General features: G+C 36.1%; 6 protein-coding genes across 6 annotated transcripts; all 6 read right to left on the minus strand.

Moving 5' to 3' along the window:
• Nucleotides 1-1,264: 1,264 nt before the first annotated feature.
• LOTGIDRAFT_88650 (hypothetical protein) lies at nucleotides 1,265-1,564 on the minus strand (the record flags this gene model as incomplete). Its single annotated transcript, XM_009062451.1, has 1 exon — nucleotides 1,265-1,564. A coding segment is annotated over one exon (300 nt), but the record flags the coding sequence as incomplete, so codon positions are not given.
• Nucleotides 1,565-3,961: 2,397 nt separating this feature from the next.
• Nucleotides 3,962-4,813, minus strand: LOTGIDRAFT_165496 (hypothetical protein; the record flags this gene model as incomplete). Its single annotated transcript, XM_009062509.1, has 1 exon — nucleotides 3,962-4,813. One exon carries the CDS (start codon nucleotides 4,811-4,813, stop codon nucleotides 3,962-3,964), a length of 852 nt encoding a protein of 283 aa, XP_009060757.1.
• An 805-nt stretch (nucleotides 4,814-5,618) lies between these two features.
• On the minus strand, nucleotides 5,619-5,879 carry LOTGIDRAFT_79484 (hypothetical protein; the record flags this gene model as incomplete). Its single annotated transcript, XM_009062340.1, has 1 exon — nucleotides 5,619-5,879. A coding segment is annotated over one exon (261 nt), but the record flags the coding sequence as incomplete, so codon positions are not given.
• Nucleotides 5,880-7,982: 2,103 nt separating this feature from the next.
• Nucleotides 7,983-14,060, minus strand: LOTGIDRAFT_165497 (hypothetical protein; the record flags this gene model as incomplete). Its single annotated transcript, XM_009062510.1, has 5 exons — nucleotides 7,983-8,501; nucleotides 9,852-9,959; nucleotides 10,064-10,274; nucleotides 10,870-12,853; nucleotides 13,622-14,060. The coding sequence occupies 5 exons, from the start codon at nucleotides 14,058-14,060 to the stop codon at nucleotides 7,983-7,985; spliced, it is 3,261 nt and encodes a 1,086-aa protein (XP_009060758.1).
• Nucleotides 14,061-19,482: 5,422 nt separating this feature from the next.
• Nucleotides 19,483-20,820, minus strand: LOTGIDRAFT_165498 (hypothetical protein; the record flags this gene model as incomplete). The annotated part of the gene is made up of 3 exons (XM_009062511.1): nucleotides 19,483-20,031; nucleotides 20,350-20,417; nucleotides 20,565-20,820. 3 exons carry the CDS (start codon nucleotides 20,818-20,820, stop codon nucleotides 19,483-19,485), a joined length of 873 nt encoding a protein of 290 aa, XP_009060759.1.
• Nucleotides 20,821-26,149: 5,329 nt separating this feature from the next.
• Nucleotides 26,150-27,340, minus strand: LOTGIDRAFT_165499 (hypothetical protein; the record flags this gene model as incomplete). Its single annotated transcript, XM_009062512.1, has 3 exons — nucleotides 26,150-26,620; nucleotides 26,931-27,078; nucleotides 27,270-27,340. 3 exons carry the CDS (start codon nucleotides 27,338-27,340, stop codon nucleotides 26,150-26,152), a joined length of 690 nt encoding a protein of 229 aa, XP_009060760.1.
• Nucleotides 27,341-27,456: the final 116 nt, after the last annotated feature.

The following is a 27,456-nucleotide window of genomic DNA, read 5'->3' on the forward strand; positions in this document are numbered from 1 at the left end:
ACATATCTTATTTTGGTTCTTCATGTATCCGAGTGAGGATTAGTGTCAGTAAATCGCCACAATTTCCAGTAAATATACAATTTAAATAAACTTTTTTCAAGAAACAAACATTAATTCAGCATGGGGATTATGCAGGGTCCTCAGTCAGAAACACGAAGCACCAAATAAGCTATCCTGTCCCCATATACCTGTGGTTTAAAGCTATAAATATCTATCAGTAACTTACTTGTAACCGATTACCCTCCATTTCTCTCAAAATGAAAAGACATCTCTTTTCACTTCATTATCTTTTTCCTGACGTTGAGCTTCCAAATTAAGAAAAGCATCATTCATTTCCTTTAAAGTTGAAGTGAATTTTTCAATGGCTGAATCCACAGCTTTCTCAGTTTTATTTTTCTTTGGTTTTTGCTTGCTAGATGTGGCTTCTCTTTTCCGTTTTCTGCTTTTAGGAGTGGAACTACTCGATCTATCTGAAAAAATGGAAAAAAAATGTTGTGATTCCAGTCTATGATAGTCCTGGGAAAATAAGAGTTCTTGAGTGTTTCTGTTTTTGCAGTAATAGTTTGGAAACACGGCTATTGTTGGTTACACAATTTTCAACGATATTTGTTGAGATAAAGTCTTTGAAGTGCCTTGCTGATACTTTCCGTTTGGATCTCACTGGCTTAAGATAAGGTTGAGGTGGTATGGCCGGTACCAACCCCTCCACCACTTTGAACAAGCAGCCATATTAAAATACCAAAATTGAACCTAGTCTACTATAAAAATGTCATATTACCTGTTTCAACATCGGCATCAAATGAACAATTTTCTTCTCTAACCGACCCTGAAAAATGAAAACATGAAAAACTTAGTACTTGAAAATATGATATAATATATAAAACTTTGGGCTTATATTAACTCTGTCCATGAAGAAAAGTTTTTTTTTCTATTTTTGCCATTAATTTCATCAGGATAGAGTACTATTAGGCTATCAGCTTGAGAATTATACTGATGCTTAGTTTTTTTGACATCAAAGGCCTATTGGGTGGCTGAAAATGACACTCACAAAAAAGTCAATTGAATGAAAATGTTTTTCAATATGAAGAGTCCTACCGTCTAATATTTCTTCTTCTTCTTCATGGGCACTTCTTGCTTCACCATGTTCATGTTCACTACTACTGCTGTTACCAATATTCATCATATCATCATCTTGATCTTCGTTTCCATCATCTTGATCTTTGTTTCCATCATCTTCTTCCAGTGTTTGCAGAAGAATTTGCGGTCTAGAAGTAGGTCTCGAGCCTAAAACCCGGTCCATAACCTCAAAAAATTCCCAGTTCTTCCTGGAATTTCCCGACTTGTTGTTGTTGTCGAGGATTGACCGGTATTTTAATTTCAGTTTTCGAACCTTGTCTTGACATTGTTTACCGTCCCTGGCCTCAAAACCTTTTTCATTCAAATTTTCCGCTAGCTTGGCGAAAATTTTGTGATTATGTCTAGCACCCTCCAATAAAGCCTGAATTTTCTCGTCAGCCCATAGGCTTATTAATGCTTGGGTTTCGTCGGAAGACCATACAATACCTCGAGCAGCCATATTGCATTCCGTCAGAAAACCACGTTGAAAGGTCAAGGTTGAATATTCAATACGCATGCGCAACTATCTGTTCTCGGAACGGATACCGTTTACACTACAAAAATTTATCTATTCCGTTCTGAGAACTGTTCCGAGACCACCTCGCCTCGGTAGTCTGAAATTGGAACTGTTCTCAGAACGCTCGACCGTTTACACTACGAATTTTTCAGCCGTTTCAAATTATAAAATTTATCCGTTCTCAGAACAGTTCCGAGAACGGATAAATTTTATAAAGTAAACGGGACTTAAGTGATAGTAATAAAAGACGAACATTCTCATGATAAGAACACACACACACATTATGTGGAATGTGATCAAATAGTTTTACATTTACGGGTCGCAAGTCACAAAATTTACTGTGTCCTATCTTTGATAATGCATGAGTGGAAGAAAACAATCTGTAAGCTCCACTCAGAGACATTAACATGAACCTTACTTGTTCGGTTCTCTTCCGTCTGATGCCTTCATCATCCAACTCTCTAATGATGACTCTATCCTTCTTGCCTAGTGCTTGCCACGAGACCTCGTCCGTTAGATAGAAGTCGTGCACTTCTTTTAAGGTGTCTTCATGGATACCAGAATGACGTCTTGAACACTCTTTTCCATCATCAGACTTCTGAATAGACAGTCCAGCGGATTTTGATAACAAAAAGTCTCTTCCGTGGAGACTTGGGTAAAGATAGATTTATCCTTTTCACAGCTTTACCACACGCTTGGACAGATCCATATGGTGAATGTTCACAATTAGGCCTAGTGGTGGAAGCTACTAATTGTTCATTCTTTTTGCTATCCATGTGTTTCTGAACTCTCTCTCTTTCATTCATGCGAAACTCTTCTCTCTCCTCATCTGTCATTATTTCAATTTTCTTGGCTCTGTAAATTGCTTTTCTCACACTATCTCAAGCATGTTATTGTATGCTTCTTTAGATGCCTTTAATTTTGCCCTCCTTCTGGCTTGTCTCTCCCGTGCAGTAAGAGCCATATTTCCAAATTAGTAGCCTACTTCAAGATTAACAAAAGTGTTTAAAAAAGTGTAGGCTTAGGCCTTTGACTACTGTTCTATTAATAGTCTACATTGAGAGGACCTCAGAGGAAGCACCTATTTTAACTTGGCCTTCAATGTATTGTTTGATTGAAGGTGTGTAAATAGAATTTCTGTGAATGTGAACAGAGGAAAAATTAAATCTCCTTCAAGTTGAATTTAGTGAAAAATTCGAAATTGTAATTTTGTAAATAATTTTTCAGTTGTATTAAAAACAATACCCAAAATATTACTTTTTGACTGTAATTCATCTTTTAATGTACACCATTGTATTCACTATTATTTATATTCACAATTCAATGTGATAAGACAAATATATAAACATATCCAGCTCTAACCAAATATTCAATTTTTTTTTTGTACTATCATATTCATTTAAAATTGACAGTAATCAGGTACAAAAACACACACAAGGTGTTTTCAAAATGATCAAAACCAAAAATATTTACTTGAGGAATATCTTATTTTATCTTTGAAGAAGTGTTTAGTTCATATTTTCCATTAAAGCTCAATATATCTGTAATAATAAGGCAAAATGTGCGTGACGGACGTATGTGACGGACGTACATACCTCTGATAAGTACGTCCGTCACACACATATTGAGGGTGTTGTGTAAATTCTCATAACTGTTTTGGCAAAATAATAAGTTAGACCATGTTATTGATTAAATAAATTTTCTTCAATTTAACTGTGATATTTTTTCATAAAAATTTAAAAAACTTGTAGTTTTCGTGATGGACGTACACAGCATTGCGTCATCGAACAAATCAAATTATAATTTTCTATTAAGTAATAAGACAGGACAAGATTTTGTTTTTACTAGTAAGAATATGTCATGAATATTTCATTTAAACTGTTAAATTTCAAAATTATATAGTTTATACAGATTTGTGAACTATTTTATATACAGGTGGGTCAATCATTGTTTGCAAATGTTAATTAGGTACCCTCACATTGTAAACTTATCAGTAATGTCAAGATTGATACGGGTTCATATGTTTATTTGTATCGACATGTTTGTGTATCTATTAATAGCATAGAACGGTTACACTTCCGGTTGACCCTATAAATATTGGTCCACCGGTGTTGGGTCATAAATTTCATATGTTAACACACATATGTAAATGTCGCGTATCAACGAATGTGAATATTATTTTTAAAGTTTTATTTTCCATAACTAGAGACACTCCCATTACAAAAAATTATGTATTATATTATTAAAACTCATTTTGATTTTTTACCCCTTGGTTTACATTTAAATGGAATTGCCCTATGAGCATCAATTGTTTTTTGTTTTGGTGGCTTATCCATGTTCGCAATATTCCTGGGCAAGTTTGGTTTTGTTGTTTCTGACAATTTGATATCTTTTGACCTCACTTCTACAGTTCGGGACATTAAAGTTTTCCTGTACGAATGATTTGTTTTTGTCGGGGATTGGTTGAGCAACCCAGGTCTTGCATCTCTTTGGAAATACTTGGTTGAACTTTAATGCACCCTCTGTTGGACCTCTTGAAGATGTGGCTTGTTTTCTACCTGTGTTATAGTTGTGGTCTAAGGCAGCTAGCTGAGTCCTGGCCACCATTCCATCATATGAAAAATGTTGACGTTTGGGACAATACTTTAACATCATTGAATGGTATACCTCTAAATCACCAGTGTGGCAAAACAAAGTCAGCTTTTCCAATGATTTTGTAATGGAATTGTCAAAGATAATATCCTGAATTGCATGATAGGCTGGGGATGAAGGTTTCGACCATTTCTTCTTCTTTTGTTCCATTTCAGTGAGTGGTTGATGGGCACAAGCATGGAACTGATTGTTACATTCGAAATGGTGAACATTCACACAATGTTGCAAGACTGATCTCCATTTCTCTTTCAGTAATTCTAGATTTCCATCACATGAAGCCACACTCCACCAAAAATGCTTTTTGATTGAGCCAATCCAATGCCACAAAACTGCACAATCCGTAGTCTTCTCTGTTAGTTTCTTGATTATGGCTTTAGAGACATGCCAGACATCAAATTGGTGAATAATTTGAGGAAACTTCTTTCTCATCATGCACCCAACTTGAATATGTCGATCAGTAGCAAGGACATTAATCAAAAGATTAGCGTTAACTCTCTGCAGAAAGCGGGATAGTTCTTCCTTTACCATATTTGTTGACTTATAGTTCACTTCACCTACATGAATTACATCAAAGTCTACCAATTTACCAGACTCACTTTCAAGTAAAGAGTAAGTTCAATACTTTGCACTGAATCCAGGACTATCACATCTACCATCACCTGACAAGGTCAGTGGTTTTCCATGTAGTTGTCCTTGCACCAACTGTTTCTCATTCAACCAGGCTTCATTTACAATTTGGAAAAGGCTAGATTGGATTTTGTGGTAAGTAGAAAGTCCGAAAAAATTCAGGTTCAAGGTTTCTGCAAAACTTGATATCTGTGTCACAGAACAACCGGTATACAATATAGAGGCAGCAACTAAAAGATTTCCAGCTGGCATTTTAGATATAAAAGGTTGAGAGTTCCATGATATACATGACCAGATATACAAGTGCTTTTTACTTTTAACAATGTTCCAGTTGTGGATTTTTCCAAATGTATAACTGGACCACCACACTCTCGACACGTCTGAAAAAGCTCCATTAGAGAAGAGTGAAATATTTCCACTAAATGCACAACTGAATATCTTATATATCCTTCTGTTTTGATTGAAATGTAAATATAAATCAATCTGAACTGAAGTCCATTGCATATAATTCTGAGCCCCAACATGGAAGTACAATACTATAAATAAAAATTTTCATCATTGAATGGAAAAGCTGTTATTGATTGTGACAAAACTCTGTTTATTTACTTACGACTTTCCTATGTTTTGACTGCAACCTCGACTCTGTGTGAGTTCTCCTTTTGCAAGGCTGTTTATTTACAATAACAGGTCCAGTAGTAGGAAAATTATAGATGCTAGGAACGGCATCTTCTCTCAATTTACGTGGTCGGGTCAACTTTAATAATTCAGCTTGCAGGTCACGAACGAAACTGTCATCCGTAAAATGTTCTGAACAAATACTCGAATGTTTCGTCAGAATATAATTTTTCCGTTTCAAGAAAACAATCCATTTTTTCTGTATTTCGTTTCTTCTCGATCCGATTTTAAAATAACTGACGCTTTCACTTTTCCTTGAGTCATTGTTGCACCCAAAAACGGCACATAAAACCAAGATAATACGGGTAAATAATCGTATTATTGTTGATAAACAAAGGAAGATAGATAATGACAAAAAGGTTTGTTCTACTGTGACGTCACGTACTGATTTTAGCGACCATCCTAGTCTTTAACACAGAAGAGTAAATAAAGGGCAAGTAATTCCGATATGACCAAAAATTAATTATTTTAAAAATTAATTAAAAAAAAAACTGCTGGGTGAAAAATTGATTAAATTATGATATACAATATACAAATATTTCACTGACAACATTTTTTTACCATCATGGTCTATTCCTTTAATGCTTTGCTTACGAATGGAATAAAAGCTCTTTTTTGAAGTTCTTAAAATATTTTTTTCGCCATGTTAGAGATCCTCTATTTCATCTCTTAACCTTCTTTCTTTAAATTATCAAAAAAGTTTACGTATTCCTTACTGTCATTTTTTTTAGGTCCACCTGACAGTGAAACACATTCTGATTGAGTGCAAGCATCTCAAACCTTGCTGGATCTTTACATTATTTATTGCACAACCGTCTCTTTATGTCAAGTGAAAAATAGGAACCAGTAAAATACCGAATAGCTAGTTCTGACTGAGCGCCACAGTTTCCATGTGAACACTGATCTCATCTGGTATATTTATATCGTTGACTGCAAATATTTTAATGGAGGTACTAAAAACTGAAACCTTTCATATTTCGAATGTCATGTCGTTTGGACATTAAAAATATGAAGTATAATATTTTCAGACCCCTTCAAAAGTTGTTTTTGGTTTAATAATTCTTTTAATCATTTTTAATAATGACCATAATAAAAATATAAGGGATACTAACAAAATACTAGGTTAAAAACTATGGGTGTATTTTGCTAAATTCCTCCATGTGCCATTTGGTCATAAAAATCGTGTGCCCAATCTAATCCTCAATTCCAATTATTTAAAAAAAGATGCTCAAATAATAAAATTCCCATTAACCTCAAAGTCCCAAACGGTCTTCACTCCCATCAACCCTCCAATATAGAATAATCAATAATACAAAATTGAAAACACACATCGAGAGTCCTGAACAATAATATAGCACGGCATCATAGCCACGGTTATTTTTAGGGTATAGGTAGTCTCGAAAATATCTCAACCAATGTAATATCCACCAAGAAAATTATCCACCAGTTGGAAAGAATCCACCAATGAAAATATAATATCCATCAAGTTATAATATCCAACATTTAAAATGGTGGATATTTTCTAACTAGTGGATGTTAATACTTTGTGGCTATTGAATTTTGTATCCTTATTTTCTGTAAACAAAGCTATCACGCAAAGTTGAGACAAACTTATGGGGAAAATTGCACTTCGCAGAATCATATGACATATTTGGTTCGATCTTTATTTACAGGAATGACTTCGGCTTCAAGTCGATAAGAGGCTACCACTTTAAACGTGGCTTTGATTTCGAAAGAATCATTTTATTAGTCATTGGTAATGGTAAATTATGAAATATGAATGAAAGTGCCGTTATGATCTAAAAGGGGAATATTTACTACCACCATTATTTTACTGTCCTCAATTAATGAAATGCAATTTAGAATCCGATATTAGTGCCACAAATTTTTCGTTGCATCTTTTGGGAGTTTAACAATGATTTTGATTTTCTAACAATAGTTTGCGTTGACTTCCGGGTGTGAGGATACTAGGCGACAAATAAAGAATATTCACTTGCAATTTTATCTGTTCGCCCCTTTATAACATTTGTTTGATATCGTCCAAAACCTAATTTCATTCTCAAGAATAAATGAATAGAACCTTTTTGCCGAACTAAGATAGGTGATGAAAAAAAAAACTCAACCCTCCAAGCTATTTAAGTCAAGTGGTAGAGAAGCTCAAAATTGCGAAAAGTGTCTTTTTTTAGAAGGCCGTGTAACCGGAAGTAGACATCAGGCACCAATTATACATGAAACTTTCTTGTTATAAGAAAACACTATTTTTATTGACATTCACTTTTTTTCACTTCCACTATACTATATTCACTAGTATGGATTTTACTATATTCACTATGACCGATGTTATTATATTCACTAGAGGTATTCACTATTTTCCTAAGTGATATTATTAGGTGCATTATGACAGGATCTCCACTGTCCTGACGTAATTGGTGGCTGGTTCTGGCGAATACTGCCGACGTGGTGGTGGTGTTTCTCGTGGCAGGCTTAATGTTGTCATCACTATGTTCCTTGGTTGTGGCTTTGGCTTTCTTCGGAATTTATCCACCAATGCGTACAGAGACTCTTTGGTTTCAGTACAACTCGTTCGCCCTACAGTGTCCCTAGCACGTTTGACCTTCTTATATATTTTAACAATTTTAAAACTTATGATAAAGGTAATGGCGAGGAATAAACAAGCTCCGAGGAGATAAAATATCCAATGTACCTGAGGACGAAACGCATTTTCTAACAAAGGGTGTAAATTAGACAGTTCTAATTCGCCCATGGCTTTTTGTAATTTTGGATTGTTTTGATTAATTCGGGCCAGGGTAGAAATTGTTAATATTGTAGGTAAATTTTGAGTGAATGAATATTCTTTATCTTGTTTTGAAATATTATACAGAAACTTAGCAATATTGTTTTTCTTGCCAACAATCTGTCTAACATTAAAATTGGAAAGTTCTTATAGGTAAAATGGTAACGTGAAATACGACGAATGAGCGGAAAATCCCTTTATTAAGGTTTTATTGTTTATTCCTCGATGTAAGGCAATGTTATTTAATCTGTGGAGTTTTTCCTTAGTTCTAGGCCGGTGTTGTCTTCAACTGTTGGTTGACTTCAGTAGTAGTTGATTCAATAGGTGGTTGCAAGACTGGACTTCACGTTGTATATTTTGGACGACCGCTTTGCAAGGTTTTCTTGTTAGTGAAAAAAAAAATCCTGGTCTTTGGTTCCACTCTAGTCACGACACCACTCTAGACCAGGAGCCCAGAGGGGTCAGCCTAGCTGAAAAACTAACTAATTCTTATATGTATCACTATTCTCCATGGACATTCCCTTTAAAGGAAATGGACGTCTGCCGGGCATGCATTGGTGGATGTGGCCAGGAGAGGTCAAAGAAGAGTACCATTAAGACCCGCTTGTCAAATAACTAATAGAAACTAGTACCAACGTGGTCAGCATACAGCCATATACTATAAATGACTATTGCCAGACATTTCCAGTGGTGGACTGTGTCCGCCAGACAATGATATCCGATACAAGAAAATTGAGCTAGATCAGCTTATGAGCTAACTGCATGAAACCTTTTGTGAAATCTTCGTCTTTAACATGTGTATCAAGAATGACCACTGCCAGACATTTTCTGTGGTGGAAAGCCCCTGCCAGACGCCCCCATGTGACCCCACCCTCTAAAATGACCTAGGTTAGCCCATGAGCTAACTGCATGAAACCTTTTTTAAAATGTTTCTCTTTTCCTCATGTATAGAGAGTGAACACTGCCAGACATTTTCTGTGGTGGAAAGCCCCTGCCAGACGCCCCAAGTGACCCCAACCCCAAACACTAACAAGTTAAAATTATGTTTATGAATATACTGAATATATCAAAAAAGTTATCACATTCACTAGCATGGATTAACTAAACCTTTTTGATATACTAATTGGATACTCTTTGTTTTTTTTAATGTGAGCGTTCTGATTTAATGTCTTTCTATTCATGAACATTATGAGAAAATGTAAAGTTGTAAGTAATAAATATAGTGCTTCTATCCTTCATCTTGGTCTGAATCTGAATCCTCACTCCACGGTTCATCATCCGAATCACTCAATTGAACAGTTTCGGACCCACTACCAGTGATAATCGTTGTTTCATCAGTGTCATTGTCTACCACTCTGTTGCCACCTTGATGATTTGAGAACAGAGTACCAGGAATCGCAGGCCCATGGAACCAGATTGGTTTCAGGAGTGTGTCATTGACAAACCATCCGTATTCAGTTGCTGACAAACCATCTCCTGGACAAGCTTTTGTAACCGGCTGATCTTCATCTCTAGCGTTTTACGAGTGGGTGGAAGCAATGCACAGTCGATACGTTCGACGTTTGCCAGCGGATTATCCTGAAAGACAACTAAATATGTCATTAGAAATAAGCATTTCATAACTGCTATGACAATAAGTTTAAATTTAGCTGGCAGGTAATTATATCAATTTCAGTTAATACCTTTTGAACTTTGCCTGTCATTTGCATCAATTTATTGTAACGTGCTTCATCAATGTCTCGAGTCTGACTTTGGGCAAACATGCAGCAGACAAATTCTGATATGACATCAAAATCAACCGTGTGACGTGCATCTCCCATGCTGATAAATGCTTCAACAAAACGACCACTCTCGTCTTTCTCTATGATATCTAGGGCCTTTGTCTTGCCCTTCCTATAAAACAAAAAACAAATTTATACATATGTCCACTTCTAATTGAGTATCACATGTATATTGAATAACAACAATACTATCAATGCTTAGTATCTTGCTAGTCTGCTATCTATACCTGAACACATTGTGTGTTTTTTACATCCAACTGTCCTTGCAAAGCAAATAGGTTCATTATCAATAATAAAATATGTGAAATTGGAACGAGAATGTGAAAATAGTGCTTAGTATTATATTTTGACAATAATATGTATAGCCTAACCTGTAAAAGGCTGATGTGAAGTCACACCCAGTGAAGGCATGGTATTCCAGAATTGCGGTGCTCAAGAATATCAGCAATGTTTTTTACATTGATATATCTTCTGCTGTTTCCCATCCCACAGTCCATGATGATATTGACCATGCATCGTACTTCTGGGCGTTTCTGCCCAAGTGCACCAATCAGTATCACTAAGACATCAGTGTCTGATGCTCTCACAATGATATTGTCCGCCGTGATATTTGCAACATGAAATGCAATTAGTGTGTCGGCCTCTTCATGGTCACCTTGAAGTTCTTTTGGGACGTATTGGAAGCACTCTACGCCATATGAAACAACCAGAGTCTTTCCCCTGACGATGTTCCAATAGTGATCTTTTCCCCATCCCCTCGTAGTCTCCTCTCACTGTCTTTGATGGAATTCTCTACATATTTGTCAAGACAAACGTGTGCTTCATTTGCATCACCTGAACAGACTGCTGACAATATTGTCCTAGCAATTGATCCATAGGATGCGCCTATGTTTGTTTGTGTGAGGATCGAATGGAGAAGAAGGCCACCATCATAGACATGAACATAATTCCTTGGAAGCTCCGACTCTGTGACAGGTTCAGTCTGTAGGGACTCCAGTTTCTTCAGAAGTACCGATTTATTAGTTTTAACATGGGTCCCATCACAATGTGCAAGCGATAATGGGTATGTTGTAATTGGGTAGGAGAGAACATTTTTTAGATCAAAGTTTGTCTCCTCTGCAACAACAATAATCATACGTATAAACATATCCCATAGGCTTTCAGCGTTGGTCTTTGCTCCCTGTAAGGCCGGTGACTTGGTTTCCTTCTTGACATTTTCAGCAGCAAAATTTTGTACTCGTGTACGTTTGACTGGTTGAAGAAAGCGATGGTTGTTGCTGTCCCATTCATGTAAGAATTTTCCCCTTGCAACCTCACCCATGTTCAGTGTATTCAGCAGATATGATGCAGTGTCCTTTGCTGCTGCTTGACCTATGGCAATATTGACCAAGCAACCTGAAGTTTCACTTTTGAAAGGGTTGCAAAATTCATCAATTTTTGCACTCAATGCTGCCATTTGACTGTTGTCCTTTTTTATTCTTGAAGGACGACACTGGGCAGCCGCAGTTTCTCCTAGTTCCAGCCCAGCGAATGTTCTTAACTCAGTTACAGCCATAGCTCTCTGTGTCATGCTTAACGACCACCTTCGCATGGCATTTTCAGAGTTTCTGAATGCGACAATCCCTTTCATTTGAGATGCTGCATCACGGTTCACAGACTGTTCTAAAGACAGGTCAACAGCTGATCTGCTGTAATCTTTGGTAGTACGTCTGACCGAAAATGCACTCTTTTCCAAAATCTCAATCAACTTAGGGTCACATGATTTCAGCTTCTGAAGGAAAAGCGTTCCCCATCTGGCATAGTTAAGACGATTGAGGCTGAAGAATACACCAAGTATCATTGGAAACACATTGATATAACCATTGACATCATTTGTCTTCACGCATCTCTGCAACTCTCTGTGCAGACGATTGATGAGGAAGATGTAAGTTGCCCAGAATTGAGCTGTTGGTCCTTGGCTACCATCAATAATCATCTGGAAGAATTCCTCATACTTCTCAAGATGCTGCAATACAACTGGATCTAAAAGATGCACTTCTGTCTGGCTTGCATTTGAAGGTAATGTGTGCATCACTAGTACGACTGACCCATATTCTTCTTCGGGTAAGTCCAGAAGAAAACGTTGATATAGCTTCTGCTCCAAGACATTTGCCAGCAATTCATTCTCTTTGACTAGAGCATTGTTAGTTGGCGATCTAGATATAGGGTCCATGTAGCAAATTCGTTGCATCGGTAAGACATCCTTGATGTACATGCTGATAAATCCAGCATACAGTGGTGTGTTGCCCTCAAACAATTTCCAAAGCCAACAAAGATCCAGTGCTTTCATTGCCAGTTTTACTTTCCTATGGATTACATTTGGTTCTGTAGATTCAGATGTAATCACATTGGATGTTTCAGTCGTATATCTAGATTCAGCTGTAATTGCGTTGAAAGATTCAGACATATTAGCACTCGTGACAAACATAGCCTTATTGAGAGGTTCCCTAAATGGGGGTATCTCTCGTTGACTTCCAACAAACCTTCGTCGGTTCCTCCCATCTCGTAATTCTATTGGAATGTTATTTGTTTCTCTGTCATTCTGCAAAATATTCTGGTATGTATGACCGACATTGGCGTGTAATGTTTCTTTGCCATCTAATGTTTCTATGTTGGCATCATTGTTGTCCCAGACACAGGCAGTTGCTAAACCTGGTTAAAGTCGAATACCATCAGGAGTGTCACGTTCATCAGATTCTTCTGAATATGAAAATTCTGTCTCCAGACCTTTTGTTTCACTGTAACTGATGCTGTGTCCCGCTCTGTTTAAAATCTGCATGGATAGCTTGGATCCGGTGAGAGATGCTAAGCCAAGACCCTAAGCAATGTGCTTCCATGGTTTAACTGTACCACGAGAAACATTGTAAATTGCATCAGAAGCCATTGCAGTCACCTTGCGATCTATTATCCTTGAATGAGCCTTGGGGACTTTTTGTCAATCCACAGGGGAGACTCCTGAAAAAGAGATCCAACTGCTCTGGTTTTCCACCACAGAAAATGTCTGGCAGTGGTCATTCTTGATACACGAAACAATGACGAACATTTTACAAAAGGTTTCATGCGGTTAGCTCATGGGCTAACCTAGGTTATTTTAGGGGTGGGGTCATTTGGGGGCGTCTGCCAGGGGTTTTCCACCACAGAAAATGTCTGGCAGTGGTCATTCTTGATACACATGTTAAAGACGAAGATTTCACAAAAGGTTTCATGCAGTTAGCTCATAAGCTGATCTAGCTCAATTTTCGTGTATCGGATATCATTGTCTGGCGGACACAGTCCACCACTGGAAATGTCTGACAATAGTCATTTATAGTATATGGCTGTATGCTGACTACTTTGGTAGTAGTTTCTATTAGTTATTTGACAAGCTGAACTAGCCTATCTTAATTGTACTCTTCTTTGACCTCTCCTGGCCACACCCACCAATGCATGCCCGGCAGACGTCCATTTCCTTTAAAGGTAATGTCCATGGAGAATAGTGATACATATAAGAATTGGTTCGTTTTTCAGCTAGGCTGACCCCTCTGGGCCCCTGCTCTATATAACGCTCAAACAGGTCAATAACTTTAATACCCGGTTGAAGAAATCTTTTATCCTTATAAGCTGGTATTTTACGACAGTAGTGGGAATCAACGCACGGAATATTGATTGATGTCTTAAGATAATAAACAGTATCATTAGACATTTTCTGAGTAGGTCCTGATCTTGTTTTCTCCTTACATGGTATATCAGCAACATCATGTACATCATTGGAACCATCTTTAACTTTTAGACTTAACCAGTCTGATATTGTTCTTTCAGCAATACCCAAAGTCGAACAGAACATTGATTTACATGCCTGAAGTATGGTCCCATTTTGCATCCTTAGAGTGTATCGATAGCTGGTAGCCCTCTTATTGGAAGCTGATTTTTTCTGTTTAATATCAATCGATGCTGCCAGTGCCCTTACAACAGACTATCTTTCAGTCCAAGATGTCATTTCCCACAATGATGCAAAAATTCTATCTGTCTACTTCCGAAAATTTATTACAGTTTCTCAAGTTTGATTTTCTACAAAAGTTTGATTCACATCTAGGTCCCATTTTCCTGACTTCATTCTCTATGCCTCGTCTGCTTGTATTTTGCTCTCCTTTCAGCCGTTTAACCTTTGACATATTTAGTTTCCATGTTTTGGGCTCAAGCTCTCTCAGGGATGTTGAGGAAATTAATGGAAGTGAGGTTTTTATAGACCAGGAGGGATAGTGAAATGAAGAAATATTGAAAAGCGCTGAAATTGTATAGAAAATGTGGTCAATTAGAGGGATACATGTTAATTATTAAGCGTTGCACTTACTTTGTCCACTTAGTTAAGCTCTTGTAGTTTGACATCTTTATTAGAGATATCTTTTGCATCTTTCATGGTGTTGTCTTCGTTTGAAGACGGTGGTATTCCCTTTTCCACTAAATCCGGTTTATTCTTACTTGTTGACTTTGATTGACATATTTCTATATATTTATAGAGTTGTAAATAAAGTCCCTTCCAGCAGTACTTGGTGCGAATCAAAGTGTAACACCTGTCTATACTACTGAGTCCATTATCGTCATGGTATTGTCTAATTATTCCTTCTGTCGAGTGCTTTGGGATATATAGTCTCAAATTAGGATCTCCATCTTGATCAGATATGCAATATAAAACATCAGCAAACATCATGCCGGTTTTATTATTCCATTTTGAAAATCAGTCTTAATCTTTTGTAAATTTTCATCGTTTGCCTGTTCTACTATTATATTTAAATCATCCTGACAGTTCTCAATGTTTAATGATCAGTCATTATCACTTAATGTACAGTCCAATCAACGAATTGACTTGGGCCAAGTCTGTTTCAGTTTATAGCATTTATTTCAAATGACTTATTTTGATCATCGTCATCAGTCAGGTTGTCAAAACAAACCCTTAGGTACTCTCAACAATAAGTCGGCTATTGAATTACTTTTACCAGGGATGTACTCATTATATGCAATTATGCAATTATACCCAGAAATCCCTAATGTCCATAACTGACTTTGTTCGTTTTGAATAGGCAATTCCAATAGATACTTTAAAGGTTGGTGATCTGTTCGGATTATGAATTCAGCTCTATGTAAATATTAATCTAAGCTTTGTAAACTATAATGAATTTGCATAGCATTCTTTTAAAACTGTAGAATACTTCACTTGTGTGGAATTTAATTTATTCTTTTTCTGCGAATCGGATATTTTTCAGGTCCGGCCATGTTGCTTCCACATGTGCGTCTAGGTAGCTTTGATACCACACCCTTTCTAGTTTGGTACGCAATAAGCTTCATTCCGTCGCCCGAAATGGATGTCAATATCGCATACTTTTCAATGGAATGAGTACCTTCCCTAAATTTTTTTGGTAGTCTCGCCATTTGTAGAAATTGAATTGGTCAATCTACTAATTTGGTTGGCTTCGGTTTCCATGCTTTCAAGTCAACTCTCAAGAAAGAAAAATAAAGCGTACTTGTTGGAAAATCCTCCTTGTTGCTTTTTCTCTTCTAAATCAATCCAGGTTTCCTCTTCTAAATGATACTGATCAAGAATCCTGAGAACCAGGCACCAGAAGAACCGTGTATAACAAAACGGATTTTTTAAAGTAGTGATCGTCCAAAAGACCTAAAGTTCTTTCGTTGGTTAACAATTTATTATATGTAGCTAAAATATAAGATGTACTTCGATGTGGATTATATGAACTATTAAAATACCAAATAGCTAGTTCTGACTGAGCGCCACAGTTTCCAAGTGAACACTAATCTCATCTAACCTGTCGAGGTATATTTATAACATAGGCTGCAAACCATATTTGACGTCCCCCAAAATCTTTAAATGGAGGTACTAACAACTGAAACCTTTCATATTTCCAATATCTTACTGTGTTATAGTGGGTACTAAAAATATGTAGTATAATATTTTCAGACTCCCTACGTTGTTTTTGGTCTAATAATCTTTTAATCATTTTTATGAACATAATAAAAGTATAAGGGACACTAGCAAAATACTGGGTTAATAACAGGCGAACTATGGGCTGATCCTGTAGAAGTGTATTTTGTTACTCTGTGGTGTTATGGTGAAATCTTAGTACTTAGTTTCTCTTGGCATGAATGGATATTTGCTAGCTTTTAGCTTCAAATTGTCGTCCCAAATTGTTGTCCCGAACAAATATAAAAAAAGTCATCTAGATACGCTACAGCAAAATCCTGTAAGACTTGTCCAACCAATTGCATAAAAACTTCTGGTACATTACCAATCCGAACGGCATCACACTGAAATAAAACAGACCCCTATGGCACACAAATGCCGTTTTCCCTTTACCGATTGCATGCATCTGCTAATGCCAATAGCCTGCTCTAAGATCTATTAGGCTAAAGAAAGAAGTTGCACGTAATTGTGCTAATAGATCATCTATGAATGGTAGTAAATAAAGAGTTGAATTTGGTTACCTTGTTGAGCGCTCGACAATCTACCCAAAACCTCTTTGTACTATTCTTTTGTCAACGACTACAATTGGGAAACTGAATGGACTTATATAGAGTGCAATAATACTTGCACAGCCTTCCTTTAGTTTAGAGGTGTCCGATAAGGTCGTAATTTTATAAAGAGTGATCACCCATGTAAATTGTCATCTTCACAGTGTCTGTCTGTCCTTGTCCCATTTCAATTGAAGCAAACATGTCGATATATTTAGTCAGCAGGTCTATCACATGTGACGTGTGTCCGGGACATCTATATCTTAAACCCTTTTCAGTCCAAGAGCTTATCAATTATAAGTCCGCCTTGCCAGTAGAACACATTCTGATTGAGTGCAAGCATCTCAAACCTTTCAGATCCCAGCACTACCGTGCTGGATCTTTACATCAATTATTTTAAAAAATAATTTTTTAAAAAAGCCGGTCTTTATTTTAAATTTTAAATAGATTAATCATTGTTTGTTTTAAATATTTTTTTGTTTTTAATACCACCATGTGGTGTATGACCTGTAATATTGTTTTTAGTGTTTTTTTTTTTGTAGTCATTAAATTACTGTTTCTGTGATATGGTTTTTATCGTTTTTTGGTTTTTTTTTGTCACTATGTGACCTTTCTGTGATATTGATAGGTGTTTTATTTTTTTAGTTTTTTCATTATTTTAACGTATTCTGAAGCTATATAGCCCGTTTGGTGCTGATGCTCCTTAATGAATTTCATTTCATTTCATTTATCAATTATAAAATAATTTATTGTAGCCTTAAAATCATTTATTTGGCTGACAATCAGAACATATCCCCCGAAAAATGGTATTTTCAAAGTTGCCATGGTTACAGCAATTGGGTAATTTGCATAATATATTAACCAAGTGAATTATAATTATGTAGGTCTATAATTGTTAACTTTTATAAACTTTAAGAAACATAAACAAAGAAGGACAAACTTGTCATTGAATTAATAATGACTCAAATAAATCTGAAATTTTCAAGATGAAAACAAACAATGGAATACTTTTTCAATACTTGACAGTAAATCATCAAATATACAACACCGGAAGAAACACCATGATATTCATTGAAACAGTTTTTTTTTAAATGTTTAGACATAAGTATATGTTACATGTGCTACAAATAGAGTGAGGCCTCTATTCTTAAGCTTCATTTCGACTGCACATTTCACATCGACCTCGCTTTTTTGACTTTTTTGTACTCCCTTATTTTGTAAACGCACATCATTCTTAACAGAGAGTGTCCCTCGTGTCCGTTTGTGGACAATGTGTGTTGGTGACAGTGTCATTGGCCTCCCTACACTAGGTTTACGAGCTTTTATTATCAAAAACTTGGACACAGATCTTCTGAATTCTAACTCAGAAATTACAGCATCGTTCAGTTTATTGAAAGCAATCATTGCATTCACAAGAGCCCTATCTATCAAACCAAAGAAAAGTCGATGCCACCATTTCTTACATTTTCTGTCATGGCCATGAATAGAGAATAGCATGTCAGTCTTGTCGACTCCTCCCATGTAAGCGTTGTAATCCTTAACTGCAACTGGGAAGGCGACAGCTAATCTGGACCACCTTTTGAGTACGAGTAACTGTAGTTGCATCTGTACCATGGAAATTTGATGCAAAATGAACACATTTGTTGTCTTTCCACTTGAAATAACTTATTTCTGGCGCCTTAGACACCCAGTGCTGACTCTCGCCTCGCCTAAGTTGGTTGTCGGCAATTGATCCAACAGGAAGACCACATCTATTGGCTCTTACAGTACCACATGCTCTGATGTTTTGAGTTGACAATTTTCAAGTAACGGGACGGATGTGAAATTGTTGTCGAAGTTAACTTCGTGATATCTTCCGTCTATTACCCTTGTAAAATCCAGAACAACTTTCTCACCAAGACCAAACCCATCAAATCCCAAATCATTCTTACCCTGATAGATATCGAAAAATATGCCCATCTGTGTCCGATAGCATCCATAGTTTATAACCCTTTCGATTGACTTCATAGGATTATACTGTTTAATGCTGTGTCGTCCCTTGAAACGGACCATACTTTTATCATACTCAGTCTTCTTGAGATATTGTAGAGTTTAACAAAATTCTGGATCAAGTTGCTCATCACTGGTCGAAGTTTATACAGTTTATCTTTATTTCCTGTTGGTTCTTCATAGCTGTTGTTTACATGCAGGTTACTAAGGATTTCACCAAATCTATTCCTGGTCATAACAGATGAGATGTATGCTACGTTCATGGTAGTACCATTGGTAATGCATGGTAACCCATCTTCAAGTTTATTAGTATGAATCCAGTCATTTCTTCGACTGTCAATGGAGTAACTCTGCGTTGGGTTTGATTCACATACTCTGCGTTGTGTTTGATTCACATGCAAGTTTTATTCGTAACATAAATGCTGAATTAAATCAGTATCAAAGTAGTGCATAAAAATATCCCCCGGACTGCAAAATATTAAGGTTTAGGTCCTTGAGGATGATTAAAAACATCAGCTGGTGGAACTTTTTCTTTAACAGTCCAGCTTGTCACATCGGGGGGTTTAATCACTTTCACCTTAGGAAAATTTAAAATAAAAGTTCTGTAAGATTATCTTGAATATCGGTACTTTGTTGATGAAGACTAATAATAAGCGTTCTCTTCGATTGCTGACGAATATCTTGACTTCTCTCAGGATAGCGATTTTCTCTAGGATTTGAATAATTATATCTCTGGTTAGAGTGTCTTTGATCTCTATGTTTTTTTTTAGGTCTAACTTGATCTCATGTGCTTAAGTCCAGGGTGTTGTATGTCTAAAACTAGCTTGATATTCTGGTTGCATACTGTTAGTTGAGTAATTATAATTTCTCCTGGTACGATGATCTCCACCATTTGTATTCATACTGGTTGATGAAGGATCAAAATCTCTCAATTTTTGCTCAGTTTCATCGGCAACACGGGCTACAAAATCAGGATTTGTCATCAATTTAGGGTTTCTGTTAATTTCACCAATAATAACACCTTTCAAAGTTCTCTCTTTGATTCCTTGCAAAAGCCTTTCTGTAATACGTTGATTAACTTCTTCAGACTGACTAAATTGCATATTACCCTCAAAATTCATAACTTCATGAGAAAAGGCTTGATATGTAAGACTCCTTATACGATCCATGAATGTCCAATGTTTCTCATCACTCTTCATCTGCAATGTAGACAACATCTGGGCTGCATAACTCCTATCTGTGTCTGTACAAAACAATCTCATTAATTCTTTACGGAAGTCTACCCAACTGTTCCAGTCACTAATGGAAGATCTAACTAGGGACCTGGCGGGCTCAATACACTGTACAAGAAATAAACTGGGTTTAATGCTGTTATTAATTTTTCTCACTTTGCACTCCTCCTCAAAAGTTTTCAAAAAAATATACTATGGTGAAACCATCCTTGTCCAGTGAACCCGAAAATGTCTGTCCTGGCAATAAAGTCAAGGTTGCTCATGTATCCGTACTCCTGTATTAGGCCGCAAAATAGAATCAGTTGATCCATGGGCTTGGTTTTCCTCTTGAACCCTCACCACACGAGCCACTAAATCTGTCAAAGAGTTTATATTTTCTGCCAGCTGGTTAAAATTCTCATTCGCCCCGTCAGCAACTTTACTTACTTCATCCCCACTTTGTATTATCTTCTTCTCCTTTATCCATAATAATAAACTATGTATGTCTTTTAATTCTATTTAATTTTCACCAGTTTTGTTTTTTGTTGTGTAAATGAAACTCAGTGTTTATTATTCAAACCCCTGGTTAACTCCTTCAAATCATCATTATTAAGTATATAATCAATTGGTTTCTTCTTCAGAAAACTCTTGAACTATTTTACTTGCGTGGTTATTGTCATTTTTTGTTACGCGTATATCATTAGATACTTTCAACCTGGAAGTCTGGAATGATGTTCCAGGTTGATCCAGGGAGACTTCATCTTCACAATTATCGTCTTCACTTGGAACATAGTCCAAATCCTGGTCGTCTGACAGTTGCTGTGCGTCCAGAGGATCAATATCCAGTGATGATTCCGAATCTGAAGACTCGCTTTCATTATTAAAAACTATTTCAGTGACTTGATTTCTTTTCGACATCTTGGTAAGGTTCTGTAAACAAAATATATATTGAAAACTGCATTATTACTAATAACGTCAATGTTTATGATACAAATAACTATGATCTTGGCGCTCAGTGGGACTTTGTAGTCCGAGAGGTTGTGTCTAACGGGACCCTCTGTAACGAAATACCCTCTACAGGGATCAACCCTTATCCACTCTTGAAAGGGTCAGCCATATTGCCCCAAGTTGACCTGGTATTTTATATATATATATATATATATATATGTATTTTTATTTTTCACTTGAATGGTCATAAAATAAGTTGTTCATGATTAAAACTTTAATCGCCTAGATTATCCCAAGAAGGGGGGCCCTTGGAAAGAATACCTTATATTTTTATTACCTTTTATTGAACGCAGTAAGAAATTATGAACATTAACTAGTTTCGATTTTATTGTCATATTTTTGGGGATCACACCTGTCAGCATGAGGTATGGAGCCAAATGATATAAATACTCCTCATTTTGATTGGAATAGTCAGTATACACTTAAACACTGTGGTACTCATTACACAAGCTAAAGTATTAGAACACCTTTGGAACGTTAGCTTGAATACCTCTTGACTATTACTACGTTTGGCTACATACCTCGCCTCCTTTACTTTATACATATACACAACGTGAAGTAGACATGGAATATAACTAAAAGAAAAACTGTTTTACGGAGTTGTTTATTTTATTCCCTTGACATCTCTGGATGATCACAAGTATCTAAACAGGAGAGCTTTGTTATACCTCACGTTCCGTTTATAAAGCTGATTACAAAAACTAGCAAAATTCGAATATTCTCAAAATTTAGCTTTTTTTATGTCAACTGTGTTATATACTATGATATATCATAATTGGAAAATAACATCAGTATCTATCAAAATAGTACTTACTAAAAGAAAAGTCTCGGAACATTCTGTTAAAAGGGAATTCCCCAGTTTGAAAGTCAGCACAAAGTTTAGGGTCTGTTGAAGATTCCATTGTTTTTGTTCTTGTTGATGTTTATGAAGTTAATGAAAGACTGAAAGGTCTCATGCTTCTTGGTGTTGTATATAGAGTTGTCATATGTATTGGGACTTTGTAGTCCCGTCCAGTCAAAGCCCTGACACCTTAATATTATAAAAGAAACCTCTGAAATAGTTTTAGTGGGAGGAGCCAATCACGTACCTCATCATGTGCAACAGGCTCCACTCATCCTTCTAAACAATTTCTTTTCAAACTTATAGTTTAATTATAGTATTGTTAACAAATGTAATGGTCAAACGTCCATTATTGTTGCTCTACATGAATACCTGAAATTAATGCATTAGCAACCATCACACCTGGTTGTTTGCTGGTTATGTACCTTGGGTACACTCGGGCTAAGGTTCTTAGCTCTCGCCAACACTTTCAGTCGATGAAATATGAATATCCTGTTCAAGTTGAACATAAGTTCCATATATCCTCAGACTTTCTTTTCTAATCTCATAATACAGGTATTGGGATTTTCTGCCAAATTTATAAAAATGTCTTTCTTTAAATATAGTGTTTTAGTTTTCCGAAATGATGAGTTTGATCTCTAGTCGACAGCCAAATTTCGGTAGGAGTTATTAGTTTTCTGAAGAAAGCCTTATTTTATAATCAACCTGTTTATGTTCAAGTTTACCATAACGCCAACATTGGATAAGAGGTCTTGATTGTCCACGATGGGCTTCCGTACTATAAACTTGTCTATGTTTCATCGGTCGCTGACTGTGACACGCATGTGAATTATGTCCATGCCTATAGCATACATTATACCGTTTTGGTCTCACGTGATCCACCTCCATTGCTTCTGATTGGTCAACATTTTGGTTAGATCAGATCTCTATGCATGAGACTGACCTTGGTTAAGTTTGAATTTGACGATATTTCAAAAAATTGAATTTGAGTTATTGTCAAAATTTGTTGGCAGTTTATGTCCAAATTTTATAAAATTTTGTCTTTGATTAAATCTACAATATCTTGTACATATTAGATTTTTGGTACGATTTGACACAGATTTGCGACCGCCAAGAGAAGTGGTCGATCTTGCTAGGCAACCACTTGTCCATACCCTTGAGAGAATACGACATATCAATGGATATATAATAAGAATCTACTTTCCAATTAGAGGATATAACTAACTTCAATAACGTTCCTGACTTGAAAAGAAACTCCGCAATTGGTTGTCATTAAAAAAATGTGTACAAAATATGAAAATTGTTATGTCCCTTTACTTAAATATACCAATTTGTAGATACCCTTGACAAGGTAAAGCATTTATCCACTTTCTCAGATACCTGTTCTGGTCAGGATAGGAAGCAGTAAATATGCGCGCTATGCTTTATGCTTTATCGACATTTGGAAACTATCCATCTCAACATAGTTTTATGGAAGTCGATTCAATGCATTCGATGATAGAAAGATGATCAAAAAATCAGACTCTTTACAAATCAAGCGAATGGACAGTGTTAATTAGATATTCTCGTCGATCACAACGCCCTTACTATTTTGATCTCGACTATGACAGATTTTATGACTTAAAGGATTTTCCTCAAAATCTTGTTAGAAATAGAACCAAATCTGATCAAATGGTTACGGTTCAGAAAATCACATCCAAATATTAAAAAGTTCAAGTACATGATTACTAAAGAATTTGAAAATTTGATTGTAAGCAGCATAATTAAAATATTAGTTTTAAGAAAGCATATCAACGCTCTCTGCCTTTAACATCAACAAAGAAGGTGATCAGGATTCTTAAACATCTTCTTAGACATCTTTTAAGCAGCACTGTGGACTGTATCGTTTATAAATATGATTTTATTTCTGTAGTAGATTTTGAACTTTTAGAATGATTTTATTCCTGATCATTCGAGTTCATTTTCTACATAGTATTTTTGATGTTTAAATATAATAATGAAACTAATTCAATCAATTCAAACACTAATTCTTTAATAAAAATGTAATTAAATTAAAAAAAAGTTGTTGCTCATTTTAATTCCTTACACTAGCAGTCGGTGTGTAATTGACAAGTGCCTCATCAACAAGCATGTGGATATTCCTTGTCATCCTTTTAAGTTAAACTGTATATGTAATTGTTATCGAAATGTCTATTCTTTTTTTTCGTTTCGTCCACACATTCCTGTGCTTAGACTGCAGTAGTTGCAGCAACCTTTCAAATTTCATAGACCTTCTATATTGGCGACAATGTGCATAAATATAAATTGGAACATTTTTGCAAAACCGGAAGTGCCACATTTTTCATTTTTACTATCTACCTGTAATTTCTGACCTGATAACACTTGAAAACTTACGAAATTCAAAAAATTCGTAGCTCACTTTTCGATCAGATTTTTCAATTTTTTTTGCAACTCTTTTCCTTTTGCATCGATTGATCTGAAATTTTAAATGCAAAGAGACTTCACTAATGTTAATAATATGGTAAAGTCAAATTTTGTACGTCATTTCCACCTTTAAACAGGAAAGCGACTGAATATCAAATCCACTTCCGGTTCAATAACTTCCGGTGTAATTTATGTAGGTCAACGAAATTTAGCTGATCTTTAGCATATAAAATTCTATGGCCGATTTTAAAATAAAATCAAGACCGGAAGTGATACTTTGGCCGCCACTATGAAAAAACACTTTTTCATTAAACTCAAAATGAGGCCTCAGGGTAAATGTTGATATGTTAAATTTTGACGTGTATGTATTCCGTATTGCGCAATAAACATTGGGAGCCGAATTTTGAATTTCGCTTTGCTTTTTGCAACTTCCGGTTGAAATTTTTTCAAGCTTTAAACGATTGCAGCACGTGACCTTGGCCGTTGATGACCTCGACCTTACAGGGTCAAAGGTCATTGACCTTGGCTATCATTTGATACTTTGGCCTCCGACATGTACTTCCGGCTTTATAGCTGTCCGAAAAAAACAAAATTCGCAACTTTGGACTGCTGTAGCACGTGACCTAATTAACTTACAGGCTTAATTTTTTCGGTTTCCTAATGTACTTCTCATGCACTTTACATTGATATATAACAATCGTTTTTTTAAAGCAAAATTGAAATTCGTGATTTTTGAGTTTTTTTTTTACAATATTGGTGTCTCTTTGAGCTTGGTATATGTACATTTTATGACCTATTTGATGTAGAACCTTTAAATGTGGAATACAACTATACACTTTGAATATGAATTCACCTATGACAAAAAAATTATGTGGTTGTGGCAAATCCGGGTTGAATTACTAATTGTTTACATTTAGGCCAAATAAAAAAAATTAATTGGTTATCGTCCTTGCTACTAGAAAAAGGCGGGTAGGGGGGGAGGCTTTTTTTTTTTTTTTTTTTTTTTTGGGAGTCCAGTATTAAAGGAGTTGTCGGTATATATGAAATACTGCCCCATGCACGCCCTGCCCCATGCACACCCTGCTAGGGTAGAGGTGCATGGGATAGCATTTCCGTGCATGAATTCAAAACAAATTCAATTGTAATAACACTTTAATCGAAAACTTAACAATTTAATTAAAATTTTAACATATGAAACAATTAAATAAAACATTTTAACATATTTAACATTGATTAAGGTTAACTCATCATTGTGTTTTAAAGAATAAGGGCAATAACTCATTAAATATTTTTTAGATTTTTTTTTTTTTTTCAATAGGGTTCATCCTTGGGTGACAATGAATACTAACACAAAGTTTTAGTCAAAATCTGTAATAATTCATACCCGGTACTCAATATTATTCAATTTTGCTGATTTTCAATAGGGTCCATCCTTGAGTGATAAAAACCTTCCAAATTGTTCACAAACTAAATATTGAACGTGATTACGAACACTCACACCATGTTTTGTCAAATTCTGTACAGAATATTGTGTTTACCAACAATTGTCGACTGATGGAAGGACCGGCGAACATGGGCGACGACAATATATGCCCATTTCATGTTGGTGTATAAAGATTTAATAGATCACAATTGAGCTTTTTTCCGGATCAATGTGATCTAACATAGTTTATAAGGTAAAGCTAATTTCAACCAATCAAAAAGTGGCATGTAGATTGCTTTTCTAAATAAGAATCATCCATTGTGGGAGAAGGAAACTCAAAATTTGTTTGTTTGTGTTACTTTGAAAGTTGCCTTCTTCCACAATGCATAGTTCTGATTAGACATGCGATCTACGTGCCACTTTTTGATTGGTCACAGTTAGCTTTACCAAAACACACTCGCCTTGTCAGATCACACTGAGCCAAAAAAAAGAGAAACAAAAAGCGAAATTGTGACCTACTTTTATTAGTTTGGGGTATCGATTCACAGATTCTACTTTTTAGCACCACGTTTCGGAACAGTGGGTTTTTGTGTGCAGTCCTCACACTGAGGGTAATATCCCTCCTTTTGTTGAGGGTTTGAGGATGCACAATATATACAAACTGCCTCATAATTAGCTGAATAATAGGTATACTCCATCTCTGTTCTGCAATTAAGATTAGCCCTAACAAAGACATGATTGAGTACATTATTTTGATTATCACCCTCTTCATCACTATGGCACATGCCCTGAAAACTACTACCACAACTATATAAAATGGAATCAAGAACGACACCAAGTTCATCACGATCTTTTTTCTTGAGCATTCTTTTGGAATGCATACACCGCCACTTCCCACAATCCGCACACTGTATCACTGTTCCAACATTCTTAGCGGTCTGAGCTGTTGGATTAAATGGACATTTGTTACCTTTCTCAGGAGTTGCCTTGGCAGATGGTAGAAACTTTTCTGTCGTTTCAACCTGAAGTCGAAGAACAGAATAGAACATGAAAGAGTAAAAATATGGAGCAGGTACTAGTAGATCAATCAGTAGCCAGCACCACTGGATGGCAACTGTTGAAACTGCAATATTTCCATAGTTTAACCAGTCAAGATTTTGTAGTCTGATCAAGGTTTGTAATTACAGTCACACAATTTTAATAATCACTGTCAATAACTAGCAAGTGCGAGGGTAGGTATTGTATAGCTAGAGAGAGGTACTTCCAGGTGTTCCAGAAAGAGTAAGCATCACCAAACTCTGCTATACATATACATGTCTGAATCAGTTTTACCTTTCCATATAAGTCATCAAAATGCTGGTAACTTCCTGAGCCAGGTTCTGGTATCGGATCAGGCAAGTGATCAAGTTCAGCAAATATGTCTGGTGGTAGTCTAGGGGCACCGCATACATGACAGGTAGGTGTACCACATTTCTTTACACTGAAAAAATATTGACGAGTTTTGCAGTGACTTCCCAGGAAATCTTGCAGCTGCTGCTTTCTCTTGATGTGCTGCTTAGTTCGGTCAAGGAATCATCAATCTGAAATGTATAAACCAATTTAACTTCAGCAGATTGTCAATCTCTTGGATGTGATTGTGATGTAAATATGAAATAGAGTTGTACATTCTACTTTTCTGCACCTATAGGGCTATTATTCTGCTTCTCAGGCAACCTGTAGCCTGAGAACTGCTGCATTGCCATTGGAACTGGGTATCCTCGTTGTTTAAGTGTATGGTGGTTTCTGTCGATGTACCAGAGTGCATTCCCCAGTGTGTTCACAAATGTCATTCCTAGAGTAGAGCCTTTTTCCCATCCAA

The sequence above is a fragment of the Lottia gigantea genome (genome assembly GCF_000327385.1).
Source record: "Lottia gigantea unplaced genomic scaffold LOTGIsca_51, whole genome shotgun sequence".
In the NCBI taxonomy this organism is placed as follows: Eukaryota; Metazoa; Mollusca; class Gastropoda; family Lottiidae; genus Lottia; species Lottia gigantea.